The sequence below is a fragment of the Topomyia yanbarensis genome, chromosome 2 (assembly GCF_030247195.1).
Source record: "Topomyia yanbarensis strain Yona2022 chromosome 2, ASM3024719v1, whole genome shotgun sequence".
NCBI classification, from domain to species: domain Eukaryota; kingdom Metazoa; phylum Arthropoda; class Insecta; order Diptera; family Culicidae; genus Topomyia; species Topomyia yanbarensis.
In genome coordinates, this window is record NC_080671.1 from 34,458,494 (window position 1) to 34,479,089 (window position 20,596).

A 20,596-nucleotide genomic window follows, 5' to 3' on the forward strand; every position below is an offset into this window, starting at 1 on the left:
TTAAGCAAAACGTGAAAACTCAAGCGGCAAAGCTGTTGGCGAAAGTAAACAAAATTTCCGCCTGAGCTGAAAGGGAAACAGTGCATAGAATTAAATCAGCCACCTTCTGCCCCTTCGAGCACATTCCCGGAAGAAAGCCAATTTCGTCGGCTTCCATCAGGCATGCTTGGATGCACCCAGCCAGTCGGAGGTCAAGAGCGCTGTCGTTCCGCATTACAGGACGACAAAACAGCTAGAAGGAGATAGAAGGCAGGCGAAAAAAAACAGTGCGCCTGAACTGGAGCACGTTTGTGATGTTTGGGGTGCACAAGTCGAAGCAAAGCCAACACTTGAAGATTTGTTAAAACAAAATGTGCTAATGACCAAGATGCTGAAGTTTAACGCGAACAGTTGTTCGAGGACTGTTTACTGTGCACCTAGCTTGGCTTTCTACAATGTTGTTTCATCGCAGATAAACAGCATTTCGACGTCTTATGAGCTAGTACTTGTCGTGATTCTTGCTCAACTTCACCGCCTCATCTGATTATAGTTAGTGTATCTTGGTTCAAATCAGTGTTGCCAAAAAACATAATTATCGGATAGAATGATAAGCTGTCATTCTAATCGAGTATGAAACCTGTCAACAGCATTCAAATCAAGAAAAATCTTTTTGGAACCTTTTCGAATGAGGGCATTGAAAATTTGAGATTGAGATGGAGTGTTTCATACACAGATTTAGCGTCATGAACATTACCTTAACTATAAATTGCGTTAACGGAATTGATTGTTCCCGCCTCTCTTGGACTTAAATAACCGTTCCTCGTGTCTGTACAATAAAGATTTTTAATGAAAAGACTATATCCCAAAAAACGCTCCCTTGTTCCATTATTCCTGATTACCGTCATCAGCGAAAGTGGCATGTTTGGACAAAGAGATTATTTTTGTGACATTTTTGGGATAATCTTCGCTCTAATGAAAATTATATATCGACGGCTATTCTCGTTATTGTTCCTTCATTCAAACTGGCTACTGCTCCCCTAACTCCATATCTTCATTTGTTTTTTTTGTTTTCAGATTCTAGGATAAGCTCATCACAGACTGTTTATCCGCCTAAAACAATACACTCTTATGCAAAGCAACGTTTGCCATCTCGTTGACAACGCCACGAGTAGCAGTGTAATAGCCGAACTGAAAGCGTTCGTTGGTTGGTTTGCCGTCGTCGTCGTTGTCGTCAGACTGTTGAAAGCCACCCAAACAGCAGCGGGTGCGGAAGGGGTGGTTTGAGAGCACGCCAGCTAGCCCCTTAGAGAAAGCTCACCACTGGAGGCGTTACGGCGTCAGTCGAGGTCCATAGCAGCTCGCCGTGGACGAAAAGTGAAGGTAAGTAGGCGTTGGGTTGAGAGTAAGAGCAATTTCCCTCCAGCAGTGTCTATTCGTCTTGGTTGGATCGTTTCCAACATTGAATCTTAGTTTTTGTCATCCAGCTGAATGACGTAAAGGTCGGAATCAGATGTGGTATCAACATGCGTACCGTGAGAATAGGAATAATAGGAGTAAAATTGGCCCTATAAGAGAAGCCGCATTTATATTTAATGTTTAATATATAATGCAATCCTTCTTACCATGTGACCGGTGGATTCGTGGAGGACATAGAGTACTTCCGTGAAGAAAAATATGTTTTAGAAATGTGTATTGAAATTTGTTACTCTAAATGCGACAATGAATTAAAATAACCTCGAAAGCATTTCGACGAATTTCGCGCTGAATCGTATTCAGAGTTGGCAGCACCTTCTCAGATTTTAATGAAACTTTCTGTACATGAAGACTTTGTCACAAAAGTCACTTTGCATACTTAGTTTTTCCAAAAATGGGGGGCTGGGCTGTCTTTTGAAAATGGTCAAACTTTTTTACCATTTTTTTCCAGAGGCTATAGTCTAAAAACAACAAATCCTACAAAAAATGTTGTAGGAGTCATTTTCATAAAATTAGTCAAATTTTAGGATTTGTAGGAGTTATTTTCACAAAATTAGTCAAATTTTTGAATAAAAAAATATAAAAAAAAATCTTCATTGACTTCTACACTGAAAAAAATCGATTTTAAATTTTTAAGTCGATTTACAAAAAAACATCTATGATTTGGATGAAATTTTGTTCCAAGATAGGTAATTATGTTCCCTACCTACCGTCAAAAATTCAAGTTGGGCACTTTCAAGGAAAAAAAGCTACTTGAAAAAAACTTTTCCCTGTCCAAACTGATTTTTTTCAGTGTATTTCTATCGAAAATGAAACCAAAGTGATAATCATCTCAGAATTCAATTTTCCAACTTATAGTTGCCTGATACACGCAAAAAGTATCAGTAACGAATTTAGTATATAGGGGGAACTGGGCCAATTCGGGCCTAGTAAGGGTTTATGACTAATAGAATTGAAACGTGTCAACCGAATCACAAATAAATATTTTTTCCTAAAAGCGTGATCAATTGCGCACATTTTTTTTTTTCTAATGTGACTTTTTCCTATCTTTTACCGTATTGTGTACGTTTCTTCGCAAAAGTACATGAAAAGTCTGAACTACCCCAATCCTGTTCCAATCCGGACCACCCATTTCTTTTCGAATACTTGCAATAGAAATGAATTCCTATTTTAATAAGTAAGTAATAGTTGATAGTCTCGCCCAAAACAGGATATAAACAAAAGATATTATCCGGCAGATCCATAATCACGATAATGCACTTGATTTCATGCATCACATGATGGCAATATCAATGCAAAGCAGACAAAACAGTCATGAGTCCAGGGAACTGAATTCAGGAATATCTGAAATCGGAGTTAAATGTGTCCGCATTACTTTCAATATGATTCGTGGAACATATGGTTGATGTAATTTGATGACCCAAATATCGATAATGATAAAAAGAATCTGTAGTCCGCAGAACCGAATTCGGGAGTTTCAGGAAGCGATTGTCTTTGCACTGAAAACCATTCGATGAACAAAAAAACAAAACAAATTCTTGTTTTCCTAAATAGTTGATTTTAACAGAAAAATGAAAAACATAAATAAATTTTCTCTTAATTTTGCGAGATTCTCAAATAATAGTTATTGAAAATTATTATTGATTTTGATTCAAGGCGCACATCATACGAAATGATAGCAAAGTAACCAAGATACACATCTTACTGAAATACATCAAGGTAGCGACAGCAACTATGTTCATAAATGCTGGGCTTAACGGTTATGCAGGTAGGTAGTTGTCTCAGCTTGGAAAGCTTGAACCAGTACACAAAAAAATACCTTTCATCTAAAATTTAAAATCATCAATTAATAACTGTTGGTGATCATCGATACGTCGACCCCTTGGCGTATAACTTGTCTATATTTTTCCCATTCCCATATTAGCAAAATGGGAGTTGTCCGTCGCTGAATGGCTTAGCACCCGGAATTCCTCATTTGACGAGGTGCACGAGCGGCGGAACAAGCTCGTAGAACTTGCTGGAAACTTCGACAGAATACAGACGACGATCGAAGAATGCACTAGCAATTTGGAACATGTTGCATCGGTTTTCAATTACCGGCTGCAGTTTGATGAAGTTTACTTCCAGAGAAAGGGTATCTACACAGCATATCTGGATGAGAAACAAGATCGAATGTCCAACTGCAGTGTCGGAACTGGAGAATCGGTCAATGACCTACGGGATGCGATCAGAGCGCTTGTAGAAACATAGCAAGCCTTGATATTGCATCAAATTCAACCCACAGCAGCATCGGCTACCGGCCAAGTGTCTAATCATAACAACCCTCTGAACGTGAAGCTTCCTCAGCTAAACATTCCGGTGTTCAAGGGTGAACGGAAGAATTGGCACTCATTCAAGGATTTGTTCGTGAGCACGATCCTCAGCAGAACGGATCTAAATGACTCGCTCGAAATGCAGTATCTGTTGTCCTACTCGGATGGCGAGGCGAAGAGAATGGTCAGTTCGTTTCCTATCAGTGATGCCAATTACAATGAAGCCTGGGAAACATTGGAAGCGCATTATAATAAGAAGAAGTATACGGTGTTTGCTCTGGTTCGAGAGTTCATCGATCAACCATCAACGTCAACTGCACTCGGATTAAAAAAGCTGGTGGCCACCTCCGACGATGTGATACGACAGCTCAAGGCTCTTGGAAACGAATTCGAATCGAGAGATCCGTGGCTTATCCACTTATTGCTAGAGAAAGTTGACAAGAAAACACGGTCTTTGTGGGCACAGAAGATAATTGATGCCGATAACCCAACATTCACAGACTTCTTGGAGGTCTTGCAAAAGCGCTGCGATGCGCTCGAGACGCGCACAGCTTTCACGAAGCGGATTAGCTAAGGAGACGTCGTAAAAAAGGAATACCCGAAGGCACACGGTGGTGAAAAGGTGCAATCCTTCCTCGCCAATGCTTCATCACCAACATGCGCTAAATGTTCGAAGAATCATCCAATCTATCATTGTGACCGGTTCAAAGAAATGGATGTATCGGCCCGCAGCACAGTGGGACGAGCCCGGACTTAAGTCCATATATGAAGGTTATGCGATAATCTCACTAGTATTTTTCTCGTATCAGCTGAGCCATCAGAGACATTTTCGCGAGATTTTAGGTGATTTGAATGTAAAATGAATTTTTGACAGCTTTTTGAAGGGCATAACTCAAGTGTTTTGTGCAATATTTGACCGTACGAACTACATACGGTTATCTTCGTTTTTTAAAGAAACGGTTGATTTTATACAATGCATTACTTCACCAAAATTATCCGTGTGATAAAATTACATCGTAAAATCACCAAAAATAAGTCACTAGTTGGTTTAGTTAGTGTTTGTATAACTGTTTGTCATGAATTTTTATTGCATTCGAACTTCTAATGCGATATCAACGTCGACGCCCGCGAATGCCCGCAATCACACTATGCTCATTCAAAAGCTTTTAATTTTCTTTTTGAAATGAGCCTATGCTAGTTTTGTGAAAACTTGCGATTAGCAGTCAAAATTTAAAAAAAACTGTGAATGGAGACGCATGCTTAATACTGATATTGAATTTGAACAATCACTTTTAGCTAGAATAATGACACGTATACATGCACAACTTTCAAATAGCATTGAGAGCATGATCTACAAGGGTTTTACTAGTGATCAAGAGTGAGGAGCGGAGTGGAAGTATGGTTTTTAGATGGCAAAGGTATTAAGAATTTTTAAAAATCAGTAAATATTTTCAATCAATGGTTTTGGAACTATTTCTTGCTAACTTACGCAATAACTTTCAAATTGAGTGAACACATTTCTAATCATTTGGTGAGACTATTTTGATCCGAATTTGCATAGCGCTGATATAGCTTAAGGTTATGCAACATTATCCAAATAAAATTAGACCATTTTTAAATGTGCCACATACGCGAAACAGGGTTTTGGATTTATTTTTATAAGAAATAAGAATAAGAAATAAGCAATCTAAGTAACTTAAAACACACCTGCGAAAAAAAAAATCGTTAACCATCTTGTTGATTAGTGAATGTAATTAAACATTCCACTAAGACGCTCAAAATGTTTGTTTTGAAAATGAAAGAAAATTTAGTTTCCATATCAAGTAATGAATTAATCGTCTCAATATTAGTCAAACACATCTTATTTGATCCGTAGAAACAAAATAGTCATTTCTGAAGCCCCATAATGAGATGTCAATCAATTCGTTTCAATATGGAAAATAAATTCCAAAATCGCTATAGAAAAAATCATTATAATAGACAAAATACTTACTTTTGAGCCACTCTAATAAGTAGTAAAGTTAATTTCTATTTTTATAACCAAAAAGGGAATTCAGCGCACAAAAATTTCTTTAAACGTTTTTTTTAACTTTCACAACAAAATAATTATTTTTGAGCCACCCTAATGCATAATGACTTTTTTTACAAGTGTTAATATCAAAACCGATTTACCACACGAAAATTAATATACACAAATTTTAAGAACGATTTCGAAAAGAAAAATATATATTTGAGACACCCTAATGAATAATATATGTTTATTTTTTAAATTTTTTAAAGCCAAAATAATCCGAAGCCCCTTCTTTCCTCGCAAAGATATCCACAAAGTCACCTGGAGATCACCGGACCAAGTAACAAAAAATAAAATCGACCACGTTCTAATCGACGGTAGATTCTTCTCGGACATCACAAACGTCCGCACTTATCGCAGTGCGAATATAGATTCGGACCACCACCTGGTTGCAGTATGCTTACGCTCAAAACTTTCGACAGTGCATAGCTCTCGTCGAAGCCGAACGCCGCGGCTAAACATCGAGCGGCTACAAGATGGCAGAGTGGCTCAAGAATACGCGCAGCAGCTGGAAGTGGCACTACCAACGGAAGAGCAGCTAGGCGCAGTTGCCCTTGAAGATGGCTGGAGAGATACCCGATCCGCCATAGGTAGCACCGCAGCCACTGCACTAGGTACGGTGGGCCCGGACCGAAGAAGCGACTGGTACGACGGCGAATGCGAGGGCGAACGAGGCGCGATATAAACAGGCACGGAACAGGCAGAACTCGGTTTTCCGGACCAAAAAGCGCCAGCAGGAAGACCGAGATCGCGAAGCGATGGAGCAGCTGTACCGCACTAAAGACACACGGAAATTCTACGAGAAGTTGAACCGCTCGCGCAGGGGCCACGTACCACAGGCCGACATGTGCAGAGATACAAACGGGAATCTTCTCACGGACCAGTATGAGGTGATCCAGAGGTGGCGGCAGCATTACGAAGAACACCTGAACGGCGATGCAGCAGACGACGAGGATGGCACGGTAACGCACCTGGGAGCACGCGCGGAAGACATTACACTACCGGCTCCGGATCTCCAAGAAATCCAGGAGGAGATCAGCCGGCTCAAAAATAATAAAGCCGCTGGGGTTGACCAAATACCAAGCGAGCTACTAAAACACGGTGGCGAGCCACTGGCTAAAGCGCTGCACTGGGTGATTACCAAGATTTGGGAGGAGGAGATTTTACCGGAGGAGTGGATGGAAGGTGTCGTGTGTCCTATCTACAAAAAGGGCGACAAGCTGGATTGCTGTAATTACCGAGCAATCACCCTGCTGAATGCCGCCTACAAGGTACTCTCCCAAATACTATGCCGTCGACTATCACCAATTGCAAGAGAGTTCGTGGGGCAGTACCAGGCGGGTTTCATGAGCGAACGATCTACCACGGACCAGGTGTTCGCTCTTCGTCAAGTACTGCAGAAAAGCCGCGAGTACAATGTGCCCACACATCATTTGTTCATCGACTTCAAAGCCGCATACGACACTATCGATCGAGATCAGCTATGGCAGATTATGCACGAGTACGGATTCCCGGACAAACTGACGCGATTAGTGAAGGCGACGATGGATCGGGTGATGTGCGTAGTACGTGTCTCAGGGACGCTCTCGAGTCCCTTCGAATCACGCAGAGGGTTACGGCAAGGTGATGGTCTCTCGTGTCTGTTATTCAACATCGCGCTGGAAGGTGTAATAAGAAGAGCAGGGATCGACACGAGTGGTACGATTTTCACAAAGTCCGTTCAGCTACTTGGCTTCGCTGATGACGTTTATATTATTGCACGAAACTTTGAGAAGATGGAGGAAGCCTACATCAGACTGAAAAGAGAAGCCAAGCGCGTCGGACTTGCCATCAACACGTCGAAGACAAAGTACATGGTAGGAAGAGGTTCACGAGAAGAGAATGAGAACCGCCCGCTTCGAGTTTGCATCGGTGGCGACGAAATCGAGGTGGTTGAAGAGTTCGTGTACTTGGGCTCACTGGTGGCCGCCGACAATGATACCAGCAGAGAGATTCGTAGACGCATCGTGGCAGGAAATCGTGCTTACTTTGGCCTCCGCAAGACACTTCGGTCGAACAGAGTTCGCCGTCGTACGAAGTTGACCATCTACAAGACGCTAATTAGACCGGTAGTTCTCTACGGGCACGAGACCTGGACCATGCTCGTGGAGGACCAACGCGCACTTGGTGTCTTCGAACGGAAAGTGCTGCGTACCATCTACGGTGGAGTGCAGATGGAAGACGGCACATGGAGACGGCGAATGAACCATGAGTTGCATCAGCTGTTGGGGGAGCCGCCCATCTGTCATACCGCGAAAATCGGACGACTACGATGGGCCGGGCACGTAGCCAGAATGTCGGACAATAGCCCGGTGAAAACGGTTCTCAATTGCAATCCGACCGGTAGAAGAAGACGTGGCGCGCAGCGAGCACGATGGATCGACCAGGTGGAAGACGATTTGCGGACCCTTCGCAGACTGCGTGGCTGGCGACGCGCGGCCATGGACCGAGTGGAATGGAGGAATCTTTTGTATACGGCACAGGCCACTTCGACCTTAATCTGTTAATAAATAAAAAGAAGCCAAAATTATATGAAACCGTCTTGTTTGAACCGGTACGGCAAAGTTTGAACTTTGTTCCACCTTTTGTTCCAGTCGTGCCACTGTGCGCAGAGAGTTAGCACAAACATCAAGACTGTGCTTCATCTGTTTGCGCACCTCCCACACAGCGAAGAGATGCCAGTTAAAGTCTGTTTGTCACTCTACTGATTGCAAGCAACGTCATCACACCTTGTTGTGCACACAGGATGTAAAAAAGATAAAAAAAGATGGGTGGGTAATGTCAGAGACATAACCGGAGTGAAGTAGAATACACTTTAGACCGGTAAATTCTGCTTTGGAATAAGCAATTTCTATGCGACTTTGTCGACTTTAGCACATTCATAGTTTATTTGGAGTATTTTTGGAATTATCAAGTTGACAATTTGCAACATTCTTTGAAAATATTGTTGAACTTTTATGAATGAAGGCACGCAAACGAGCGTTTGACCGTCGTCCTACAACAAGCATCAGAGAAGTAGCAGATCAGCATTTTTCGGTACATGGCCTGTACCAAACAAACCGCTCGTAAGTCCACCGGAGGAAAGGCTCCCCGCAAGCAGTTAGCAACAGCCCCCTGGCAACCCTATACCATCATATGGAGTTTGACAGCGACCGACATATATGGGGTGTTATAGCTATAAAGCCCCAAACAAAGAATTATGTTCGGCACTATGCTCGATATTCAAGCATTCCACACGACGTTTTGCATCTTGTGGGATGATTTAATAATTTAATTTAATTGACATTTTGTAACTAAATACAGCTTCTAACCATTCGGTTCAAAATCAATGTTTTGCCTTTCATGGCAGTGATGCTGGCTGTACAGAGACGTCGTCCTTGACAGGGGGCTGGTTGGCAACGAAGGCCGTGTAAAAGTGCCCCAGTCACGGTTGGCGTTAAGAAGCCTCATCGCTACCGAACAGAAACTGTCGCCCTGCGAAAAATTCACAGCTATCAGAAATCGAGCGGGCCTAAATTGTGACCCAAAATAAACCACAAACCAACAAGTTCTTTTCAGGACCAGCCAATTATAAAGTATTATTATTATAAATGAAATTTTCCATTGCCTTACAACCTCCCTCCCCCTTTCCGCCCGGCTTGAATAACTATCAATCTTGATGATGCTGTGCGGCGGGGGCACTAGTTTTTATTATAGTGGAAAATTTAGGTTTGCGCGTTTTTCCCAAAAGTTTTTTAGCTGTGCGTTTTCAAGGAAGTTGTAGTTGAATTCAAAATAAAATAGTTTATTTCTATTGTCAGAGATGGACCTTCCAACGAAAACTAGTCTGGCTCGCTCTGAATCGAATTGTATGGACCAACCACTGCTTTCACAAAATCTGTTATTTTCAGTAATTGAACATTCTACACAACTAGTCACAACTATTTCCAATCAGCGCAAAAATCGAAGATTTTCATTCAGTACAATAGCAGATTTTCACTTTTAGAAAAACAGGCAACATTCTGGTCGATACGGAGCACCTATATCGAAACGTTAGAAAACGTTCGATTTGTGTAAATTGAATCATTACACTAACCTGTCTACAAATCACACAAATAACTTTTTTATTTTGTGCCATTCTACTTGAAAGCGACGGTATTGTTCACAAGTGGCTCACTTACCATCCAACGCCCTTGGCAAGCCACTTTCTGATGCTTGTAATAACAAAATTTCAATTTCATTCTTTGTCGATAAATTGATGGCCCTGAAAAGGGCCTTTTGTTTGGGCAGTGTTCGGAATTTACTTGGAGCTGGTGTAGGGTGATGAGCCTATTTTGGCACCATTAGGGAGAGGGTCGCACTATTTTTTGAACAATTTTAAAAGAAGCCATATTATCTATAACCTTTCTCAGCATAAAGTATCAGTGTACTGTTTCTTAAACATCTTTATAATGCTTATTTAGCAGAATTGTCTCAATTTTCAGCATAAATGAAAATAAATGTTCCATTCTGTGCATCTATTCCCACCTCAACGATCCAATTATCGCCTCATGGGTGTGCCAATTTCCACCTCATCGAAAAACAATCTAGTTGAAACGCAATGCCTCATATTCCATTTGCATCGATTCTAACTAGGTATCCAGATCATGGACGCCAACGTGTGATTTGTAAAACGAATCATTCTGCTTTCTTCAGCCGATCAAAACAAACGTAAACATCACGCACATTAATGAAACTCATCAGCTGTTAGTAGAAGAGCGCCCAGAATTGCGCACGCAGAAAAAAACCATTCGAAGGTTAGCAACTGGAATGACAAGTTTCACATCACATTGTTTTCTCCCGATCCGAATTGTATGTGCAGATGAAAATAAAATATCTGCAATCAACAATTAGTTGAATAACTTTAAGTAATTGATTACTTATACCTGAAATTGCATTACATTATATTTACAAGTTCATGTTTTGGTTTGGCCGCACTGATGATTCTTTTCTGTATGATGGATACAAAAAGTTGGTTTTGATTGTGGTAAAGTATCAGCAAAACATGCCAATAATAGGAACCCCCGTATTTAGTTTTATCCTATTATAACACTAGGCCTATTCTAGTGTTTGACGAGTGATTTTAAAGTGAAATTATCGTAAAAAGCTTCTCCAGCTAAAATAAAGGTATGTATCAGTGCAATGATTAGTATATTTGTGCTGGAATAACGAGATATGAGGCGGTAAATGCTGGCTCGTAAGTGTTTATTTTGCTAAGCGCCGTTGCATCCAGTTTCGGTTCACTACGTGAGTGAGGCGGAATAGTAGATATTTCAATAAGGTGATTTTGTTTTAATTAAAAGTTGGATTTAGAGGATAGTTCTAAATACATATGTGCACAACAAATAAAGAATATAACTTGAGCTTATTTTTTCTCACCTGCTTTAGCCAAATCGATAGTGTCATTATTTCATATGCTTGATTCGAAACCAAGGGGTACAAAATAGGGTCACAATAGGCTCTACTGCCAAAATAGGCTCATCACCCTATATGGTAGTAGTTTTGGTGCCAGCGAAGACGGCGTGATTGGCCAACTCTTCTAGCAGCAGCAAACGGACGACGGTTTGAATTTTGCGGGCGATGCTGCAAACGAACTGCTGTATGCTGATGCTGGAAACGAACTGAGCGTGAGCAACAGCATGCTGAGTTTTTATACCTGACTACAGCACAATGTAAGCTCGTCCTTTTTTGTGTTGTCCTCAATATGTGTTCTTCGTAGCTCCACACCTTTGTTGGCCGACCATATATAAAGAGAGTAATGTAATACGGCACCTTGGTAAAATGTTTGAGAATTGAAACCTTTTTTGAATGCGCCTAGTAAAAATGTTTTCCACTTCACTCCAGTTTGTTTCTGACCATATTTGCAATTTGCGTACTGAAATAAATTATAATTTAGGGTTTAACATAAATTGCTCTCCAGGGAGAAACAGTCCATGAAACAGAAAATGCAAACTTATTCTTTGAAATCATTTTGGTGGCCCTGAAAAGGGCCTTTTTTATAATGATACAAGTGAGTTCTACCTTTTCAACTTCCAAATCCATACAAAGTGCGTCCCTGCCGCTTCAGAGTATAGACGACATTCATTGCCGTTTTGCGCTTGGCGTGTTCAGTGTAGGTCACGGCATCTCGGATGACATTTTCTTGCACACCATCATCATTCGTAGATTAAATCGAAGATGCATTTTACACCACCACGACGAGCCAGACGCCGAATGGCGGATTTGGTGATTCCCTGCATTTTATCACGAAGAACCTTGCGATGACGCTTGGTACGGGAACGCAAACATAATACCGCTCATTGTACCGTCCGGACGAGCATGTTGCTCGTGTGGTAAGCGAGCACCCACTGATACAAAACAAGCTCGCGTGACCTGTATATATAACATTCCCGTATGTAATGAAACGCTTACATGCTCCTTTTTGACGGCTCTGCGTGGGATATGCTGGCAAATTGCGCATTTTCCTCGCTGTTTTCTGAAAATCCTTGTTTTGGTTTATTTATAGTAGTCGCAGTAATACCGAAATTTAATACGAAATACGTGCACAAATTTCCGATCAGATAGTGCAAAAATATTGCGATTTCGTCCAGTAGAACGGAAGATATTCGCATTTCAAATCTGGGAAAATTTCTCAACTGAAATTTTTGAAACGGGACCCCATATTGAAAGGTTAGAAGTATTCTACTTCAAAAGGAACCAGAACAGCATCAACCCAATAGGAATACTGGTACAGTATTGTGAACACAGCGCAGACGGTGGGAGATAAATATGAATTTTCGCTGCTGCCTACAGCGGTGGGACGAGTGGAATGGAGCGACGGAAAACTGCACGATGTACGAATTCTCGTGGACTGTGGTTCACAGGTATCGCTCATTACAGAAGCGTGCGTCAGACGTCTTGGGTTCAGACAACCGCCGGCAAGGTTACACTAGTGATCTCGTCACGTTTCGAAAATACAACAAAGCTCATTGCTCAAGCCTACGTATTGGGGAAGCTGACGGCAACTCTGCCGTGTCAGCGTTTTAGCGTATCTAACATGCCTTCTTTGGAAGGTCTACAATTGGCCGGTTCAATAAACCTGCATCAACGGACATCATTATTGGAGCTGACATATTCCTGTCAATACTGCAATCAGGACAGATCAAGGATCACAACGGAAATCCTATAGCACAGCGTTCCGTCTTCGGATAGATGGAAAAATCTCAAAACAAGAATGTGCTCATACGTATCATTCGGTCATCAATTTGCAGCAGGAGGTTGATATTGATCGGACTTTGCGCTTATTTTAGGAAGATCAGGAGTTACACAGTCTTAAGCAACACACCAATCGTTCGTTTACCAATGGATGATTCAAAGCTCAAACTTGGAAACTCTCTAGTTGCCGCTACCAGGCTATTGAGATGCATCGAACGCAGATTCGACAGTGACAATGATTTCAAGCAACGCTATATATCGTTCATGCGGGAGTACCAGGAATTAGGTCACATGATGATTATACCACCGGCGGAGATCGACGTGGATTGGTCAAAGTCGTATTACTTGCCGCACCACGGCGTCATCAAGGAAGACAGCACCACTACCAAACTCCGGGTGGTGTATGATGGCTCGTCTGCAACAACGACCGGAGCATCACTCAACGATATACTATTGGATACCCCAAACATCAACGCAGATCTGTTCGAAATACTACTGCGATTCAGAACCTATCCGATTGTATTCATAGCGGACATCGAAAAGATGTATCGTCAGGTATTGGTACATCATGACGACACCGATTACATGCGTATCGTATGGCGAGATTCACCTGATAAGCCCATTCAACATTTTCGTCTTCTTACCGTTACCTACGGACTAAAGAACTCTGGATTCTTAGCGATGGCTGCACTGCACAAGGCCAGAAGCCGAAATATCCCGAAGCAGTAGAGCGGATCATAAAGCATACCTACGTCGACGACTTAACATCAGGTGCTGATTCGGTGGGTGAAGCAAAACAGCTTATTGGGCAGATAAATGAAATTCTCGGTGAAGCTAGGTTTACGCTTCGCAAATGAAGCTCGAACTCTGGTGAAGTGCTAGAGTCTCTATCAAACACAATCAACAGTTCGATATCGATCCAATTTCCTGATGAACGGAACGCCGTGAAGGCACTTGGAACGCATTGGGTTCCGAGGGAAGAAGTATTCACTAGAGTGGCCCAAAGTTGTATGAAAAAAAAATGTAAAGTGCGGAATTTCAAACCTTGCACCTGAATGTGATATTTTGGGTGGCTACTAAGCTTCCCTGAAAATTTTAGCTCATTTGGTACACTGGAAGTGGTTCCGCAAATGGCTTAAAGTTTGTATGGGAAAAATTGAGCAAATGTATGGAAGAACGCATCAGTTTCACATTTTCAGATCTAGGTGGCGCTGTAATCGATCAATGTATTTCGTGAGAAAAATTAAGAATCCTCTTGTAAAAACAAATCAGGTGGCGCTAGGGAGTATGCAAATGACCTACAGTTAACTTATATATTGAGTCATATCTCATGATCGGAATCACTTAGCGGGGTGGACGCTTCGACAAAGTAAATCATAAGATCCAGGGCTTTCCGACGGAGCATATTTTAATTTAAAACTCTTCCACTGGGTGGCGCTAGAGTGCCTGAGAATTTCCTATACATTTGATATTGGGTCATATCTAGTGAGTGGAAACACTTGACGGAATACAGTTTTCGGCAAAGTAGACTATATAAAATCAAGGGTTTTCAACGGAGAACAGTTTTATTTAAAATTCTTCCCCTGTAACGCTAAAGCATATAAAAATGTCCTACTCTGTTTTCATTAGATTATCGTCCACGCTTGCAAAAAAAAAATTCATGAATCGTTCAATGCACCATAAGTTCCTATACTAACGTTTTTGTTTTCGTTCTATACTTTCATTTGAGCTGTTGAACTGGAATCATAGTCACGGCAAACCTTTTTGAAAAATCGCGTTTTGCGAAAGCATAACATCCAGATCGCGCTCATGGCCTGCCCGTTTCAATTTCTGATCAGAAAAGCTGTAATTGTTTCATTTCTCGGTGAATCGAGATAATATTGCGAAATCGTTTACCAAACGTTAAAGTCCAATGCTTTAATAAATTTCAATGTCATCAGCGTAAAACATCCGACATCTAAGAGACAAAATGCGAGACAAATCATTGATGAACAGTGCGAGTAACAAGGGATCAAGTTTATTGCCTTGTGACCAGGCCCGTAGCTAGGATTTTGTTTCGGGAGGGGCTTAAAATTATTGCATAAATGTATTAATTCTGATGACTTGAGACATTTACTGGAAACTGAACGTAATTATGAAAAGTTCTTAGCGAAAAAAATTCCAAGTTAGAAATTTCTCTAGTTACAAAAATGAATATTCAAGAGTTCAAAGTATTTAGGGCTGCTTGAAAATACTACGCATTCTAGACTACACGTTTACAAGATGTAGAAGACGCTAAATTGGAATGAGTAGAAAAATATCCAAAAGCCCGTCTCACGAAACTTTACACGCATTTGCTAATCAGGAGAACGAAACCAACCTCAAGGTTCTCTCCATGGATAGGAATATATCAGTGTGAAATCCAAGTTTACCGTTGCAAAGAAAGTCCGAACAATGAATGTCGAAATTTGCTTCAAATCTTCTGATAAGGCAAGGGATTTGTAGATGGGGAAAATAGGTTCAACTCCTATTTTCATGATCAGGCATCTTGCTACTATTACTAATTCTGTGACTTCATCCGAAGTTTGCGTTAGCTCAACTTTATGAAATTTTCAATTTAAATGATACTGAACATGTCGTAATCATAACAATCCTTAGAAAAACACATGTTGTTTCATTTGACTCTCGTGGGGAATGGGTTAAAGACTATCTTCGACAATATTATCAGGCAACTGAGAATAACTATCTATTTATCTATATAAGTAGATTCTTTTTAGGCATTTTTTATATAATTGGACTTACGAATTAAAAATATTGTAGACTGATTTTCCTAGATCCCTTAAACTATAGTAAAAGTCAAAATGTGAAGTGAGTGCAAAAAACTACTGATTTCACTACAAAGCAAGAATACGAACCTTAGCTCTATTGACTTTCAGCAATCTTGCAAAACCGTTGGAACTTGAGCAGACTACCTAGATTAAGTAAATATTATATTTGAACAATTGAAGGTTTTATTTCGGAATTCATGGGATTTTGGACAATGTAAAATATATATTTCAATGATTTAATCTACTAATGAAAACTACCCAGAATTTAATCTACTGAGCGAAACTGTTCAGAACTTGTTCACTAATCGAAAGAAAATTGCTCAGCACTGATTAGTGAATGCTTCTAATTTACGTAAAATATAGTAAATATAACATTGATGACACAACCAAAATAACTAGAAACTATAAACATAGGTGAGCTTAATAATTTCAGCATCACTTGCTTCCGACACATGGAAGAAAACACATCGCACTTACCGAATTTGCTTTGTTTTACAGTTATCTGTTTTTAAATTACAGCAAATTATCCGTTTCGTGTGAAAAAATTGCAAAACTTCTTGTCAATTCGTTAAATAAATATGTGGACACTAATCTGCTCAATAATAAAACTATTTGGGAAAAAGTTTCATTTAAAATTGTTGCACCTAACGCATCAAAGTTGTACGGATAACGAAGACGAAATGAGAAGATCAGAGCGCAATTCCGAAAGCACTCGTGTTGAGTGAATAGAAAAGATCGAATAGTGATCTTGAATCGATTTCGATTGGTTGATTTTGTCCCCTCTCTTTTCTCTCTTTTTTAAGATTATCTTTCTCATTTTATTCCATGACGAGCAAAAACAGAACGCAAGACTGTCACATACTGAAGACATGAAATCGAAACGCTTATCCCAATTTATTGGCTTATAGATTTAATCAGCCCCAACATTTTAGTCGCTCTTCGTGATTGCCTATTGTTTTACCACTTTTCGACCCGTTCACTTTTAAAAGAAATTTTTTTTTACACGTTTGTTGCAGATATCACGGATTTACGGATAACAGTTTATTAGTACGGAACGAATTCCTCGTAATAGTGAAATGAAGCGTCAATAAAAATAAGCACATATGTAATTTTTTACATTCATGAAAAAAATCAGGGAAAAAGTTATTAGCAAACAAATGCGGAAAGAAAAATCGGCCAATCAAGCCCATGACTGGGGTAGGTTGGCCGAGTTAGGTAAAATAAGTTAAACACGTCAAATGTATCAGTGGAAAACTTTTAATTCAAAAAAACATCGTTTTTTTCGTATAAATAAAATCCACTCTTTACTTTTTAACCTTTTTGAACGTATTTTTGGCAGCTTTAGTGAACTTTTTACCAGCTATCGCTGATTTTTTCCTCCACCAGCGTGCGATTACGTATGATTTCATTTTTCTGCTCCTCCAATACAGCTTTTATTGGGGAATCGGTTAAAATTTGAGTCAATCGGCGTTTACAACCTTGCCACTTCTTCGAATCAGATCGTGCACTCGCCTTGGGAAGAGGTCTGACGTCTTTAGAGAGGCTTACATCTGCAGCAGATTCTATGTTAATGGACGAGTTTTGCTCGGGGTTGGGTCGATCTGTGACAAATCATGTCAGAAACTCCTCAGGAGGAAAAATTTCAGGATTGTAGGGCCCCACGCCAGACTCTGAAAGCAGCTTGGCATTTAATTCATAAAATATTGGAATCAACTTATATAAACTTTATAAACAATTTCCGACTTTTGGTGATTCTAATCTCTTATTTCTATTTGGTAATCATTTTAAATTATTTTTATTACTTATTTCTCGTGTATATTTTTCCTTATAATCATCAATATTAGCATAATATCAAATTTTGCTTTGAAAAAGGTTGGCATTTCACAAATATCAAAGCGCACATTACTATACACTACAATAAATTTACAACTCGTCCAACCAGCCCCGCACAGAACTCGGCCAACCTACCACAATGTATATTTTTGAGAACAATCACGATTTACACAAACAAATATAAGGTTACACTGGTAACCGTTATACCATTTTGTTGGGTTTTGAATACCCTTTCCAGCAGTACAAAGTTATTGGAAATCGGATGTAAATTGATTCGCGTTACACATATTATTTTTCAGAAACAGAAATTTACTCATCAGCGCCGAAAAAAGAATAAACGTGCTCCTGTACAAACAACAGCACCAAAACACTTGAAATTACGTCGGTACATTGGTAACCTAATACCCCACAAAAATCACTATAGATGTCGCTACTGCGCATAGTAGCCTTTTCATGAAGGGCACTCGGTCAACCTGCCCCTTCGGCCAACCAGCTCCGGTCACCCCTATTGCGTTAAAATGACGCGAAACAAAAACTGCCTTCTCGGATGAATAGTTCTCAGACAAATTGAAATATTTTTTGTGTAGCACAGTACAAAGTATAGAGTGCACAGTGTGCACTTACCTAATACAGAAATTCAAAATTTTTGCAATTCAAAAACTTATCATTTAAAAATAACAAGCGGGGTCGTGGGTCTTTTGTATATTTCCTTATGTAAACAATAGAAATAATATAACGAGTTTAAATGGTTGTCCAGCAGATCTCGCGCAAGCGGTTAGCCATTGCACGTGGAAACCTGTTCACGAGGCGAGGAAATATTTTTTTCCTCACCAACTATGTTTTGGGAGGGGGGGATGTTCACTTCTATCTCGCTATTGAACATTTGCGTGTCATCATCGTAGTTGCTGCCTTTATGTTCGCGAATATCTGATTTCTTCTTTGCTTCTCGCCCTCAATAATTGTCCTTCCGAATGGATTCCATTTCTCCCAAAAGTGACATTAATCTGCGAGTAAGCGGTATCTGATCTTGTAGCGGAACATTGATTTTCTCATCGTCCGTATATGGGAGGATCATATTTATAGCATTGTCACACACAACCATGTGTTTTAAGCTGTTCGAAATGAATGGTTTCGTCTGGGCTTATATGTTGAGCGGTAAATGCATGACATGGTAGAACTCGATAAAGGCGGCTTCCGGAAGTCTAACCTCCGTTTACACCTTCAGGAAATGTTCCACATTATGAATGTTCTGTCCTACGCGAATCGTCAATAATTTTATAATCATCGTATTTGGCTGGAACACCACTTGTTGCTGCTGCTACTCACTGATCTCGGCAGATTACTACAGCAACAATTATAGTAACAGTTTCTTTTATTCTTCAGACAAGGTACACCATATAAAAGGTACTATTTTTGTCGTTCGCTTCGCGCTGGCTCGAGCAAAAGTATAAAGCACACTGAATTTCATGACCATTGCCTTTGATTGTTTCGAAATAGCCTTCTTCAACTTTTTCTCAATAATTTGTTCATGCCAAATGAGCAACAAATTTTGTTAAAAGTCGCCGGTTTTTAAAATTCATTTTTGAAAAATTTCGGGAGGGGCTTTAGCCCCCTAGCCCCCCCTCTGGCTACGTGCCTGCTTGTGACAAGCTTAAAGTATTGGTGAACGAATCCGAAAATTAAGATCCAATCTTTACGCAGAGTCTACCATCCTACAAATACCAAACTTCTCGAGTCTTTTCTGTAATATTACGTGATCTACATCGACAACAGATTTAAAATCACACAGCGTCTGTCTGTTACCCATCAACCATGTTACGTATGCATTGCGACATTCAAAATATACGAGGTTTGTGGCTACAGTTCTTTTTGGATAGAAGCTATATTGTTCAGTTGAAATGTACTGTTTACATGACGCGAATAACATATCATAGACGACAATCTCAAATGACATTAAACTGGCATACAAAGATGTGGCCTGCGTTAAGCCAAACCAAACTAAGCGCCATAATTTTTTTCGTGTATTTTTCGTACCAAAATTCATTTTTCGATAACTTACCATTTACGTAGAAAGTCAAAGAACACTTGCTTGCTTTCGTTTGCTATTTGAGCTCCCAAAACATAATAGATATAAAAGTTCCGGGTGTTACATTGGATGTTAAAGCGATTTTAAATAAAGTACCTCAAAATGGCGCTTGGTCCTCTTTGGCTTAACACAGGCCATGTGACACCTCGATAATGTGAAATATTCCCAAATAACCAACTAAAAAGATTCGGTCATGTTTGAATTGGCATTCCTTTCGTTTGCGCTCATTTATATTGATCATTTCCTATGCGCACCTGATGAGAAAAATTTTATTTTTTGATGCCGAGCAACGCTCAAGCTAAATCAAAAAATTCTTTTTAGTTGTCTCGTTGTTGCTACGGTTTTCCCCCCTCAAGAATCTAGTTCTGTTGTAATATTTTATTCTTGCCGTTATGATCGGAAGACTTCGCGCCGTCAAGTGTTTAAGATCACGTAGCATAATCTAATGAAAACAGAGTAGGACATTTTTATATGCTTTAGCGTCACAGGGGAAGAATTTTAAATAAAACTGTTCTCCGTTGAAAATCCTTGATTTTATATAGTCTACTTTGCCGAAAACTGTATTCCGTCAAGTGTTTCCACTCACTAGATATGACCCAATATCAAATGTATAGGAAATTCTCAGGCACTCTAGCGCCACCCAGTGGAATAGTTTTAAATTAAAATATGCTCCGTCGGAAAGCCCTGGATCTTATGATTTACTTTGTCGAAGCGTCCACCCCGCTAAGTGATTCCGATCATGAGATATGACTCAATATATAAGTTAACTGTAGGTCATTCGCAT

At 40.1% G+C, this 20,596-nt stretch overlaps 2 protein-coding genes across 4 annotated transcripts in view; both read left to right on the forward strand.

The window, feature by feature from the left end:
* Positions 1 to 20,596, forward strand: part of LOC131682539 (transient receptor potential-gamma protein) — a 526,333-nt gene that overhangs the window by 175,192 nt on the left and 330,545 nt on the right. For all 3 annotated transcript variants that reach the window (XM_058964097.1, XM_058964098.1, XM_058964099.1), the window contains exon 3: positions 1,054 to 1,359. The gene's annotated coding sequence lies outside the window, so the exon portion shown is untranslated. The remainder of the gene's footprint in view (positions 1 to 1,053; positions 1,360 to 20,596) is intronic.
* On the forward strand, positions 13,234 to 13,815 carry LOC131679414 (uncharacterized). Its single transcript, XM_058960144.1, has one exon. It carries the CDS (start codon positions 13,234 to 13,236, stop codon positions 13,813 to 13,815), a length of 582 nt encoding a protein of 193 aa, XP_058816127.1.

Bases quoted from the DNA above. Each gene is read 5' to 3' on its own strand.
- LOC131679414 (XM_058960144.1), top strand. From the start codon at position 13,234: ATGGATGATTCAAAGCTCAAACTTGGAAACTCTCTAGTTGCCGCTACC.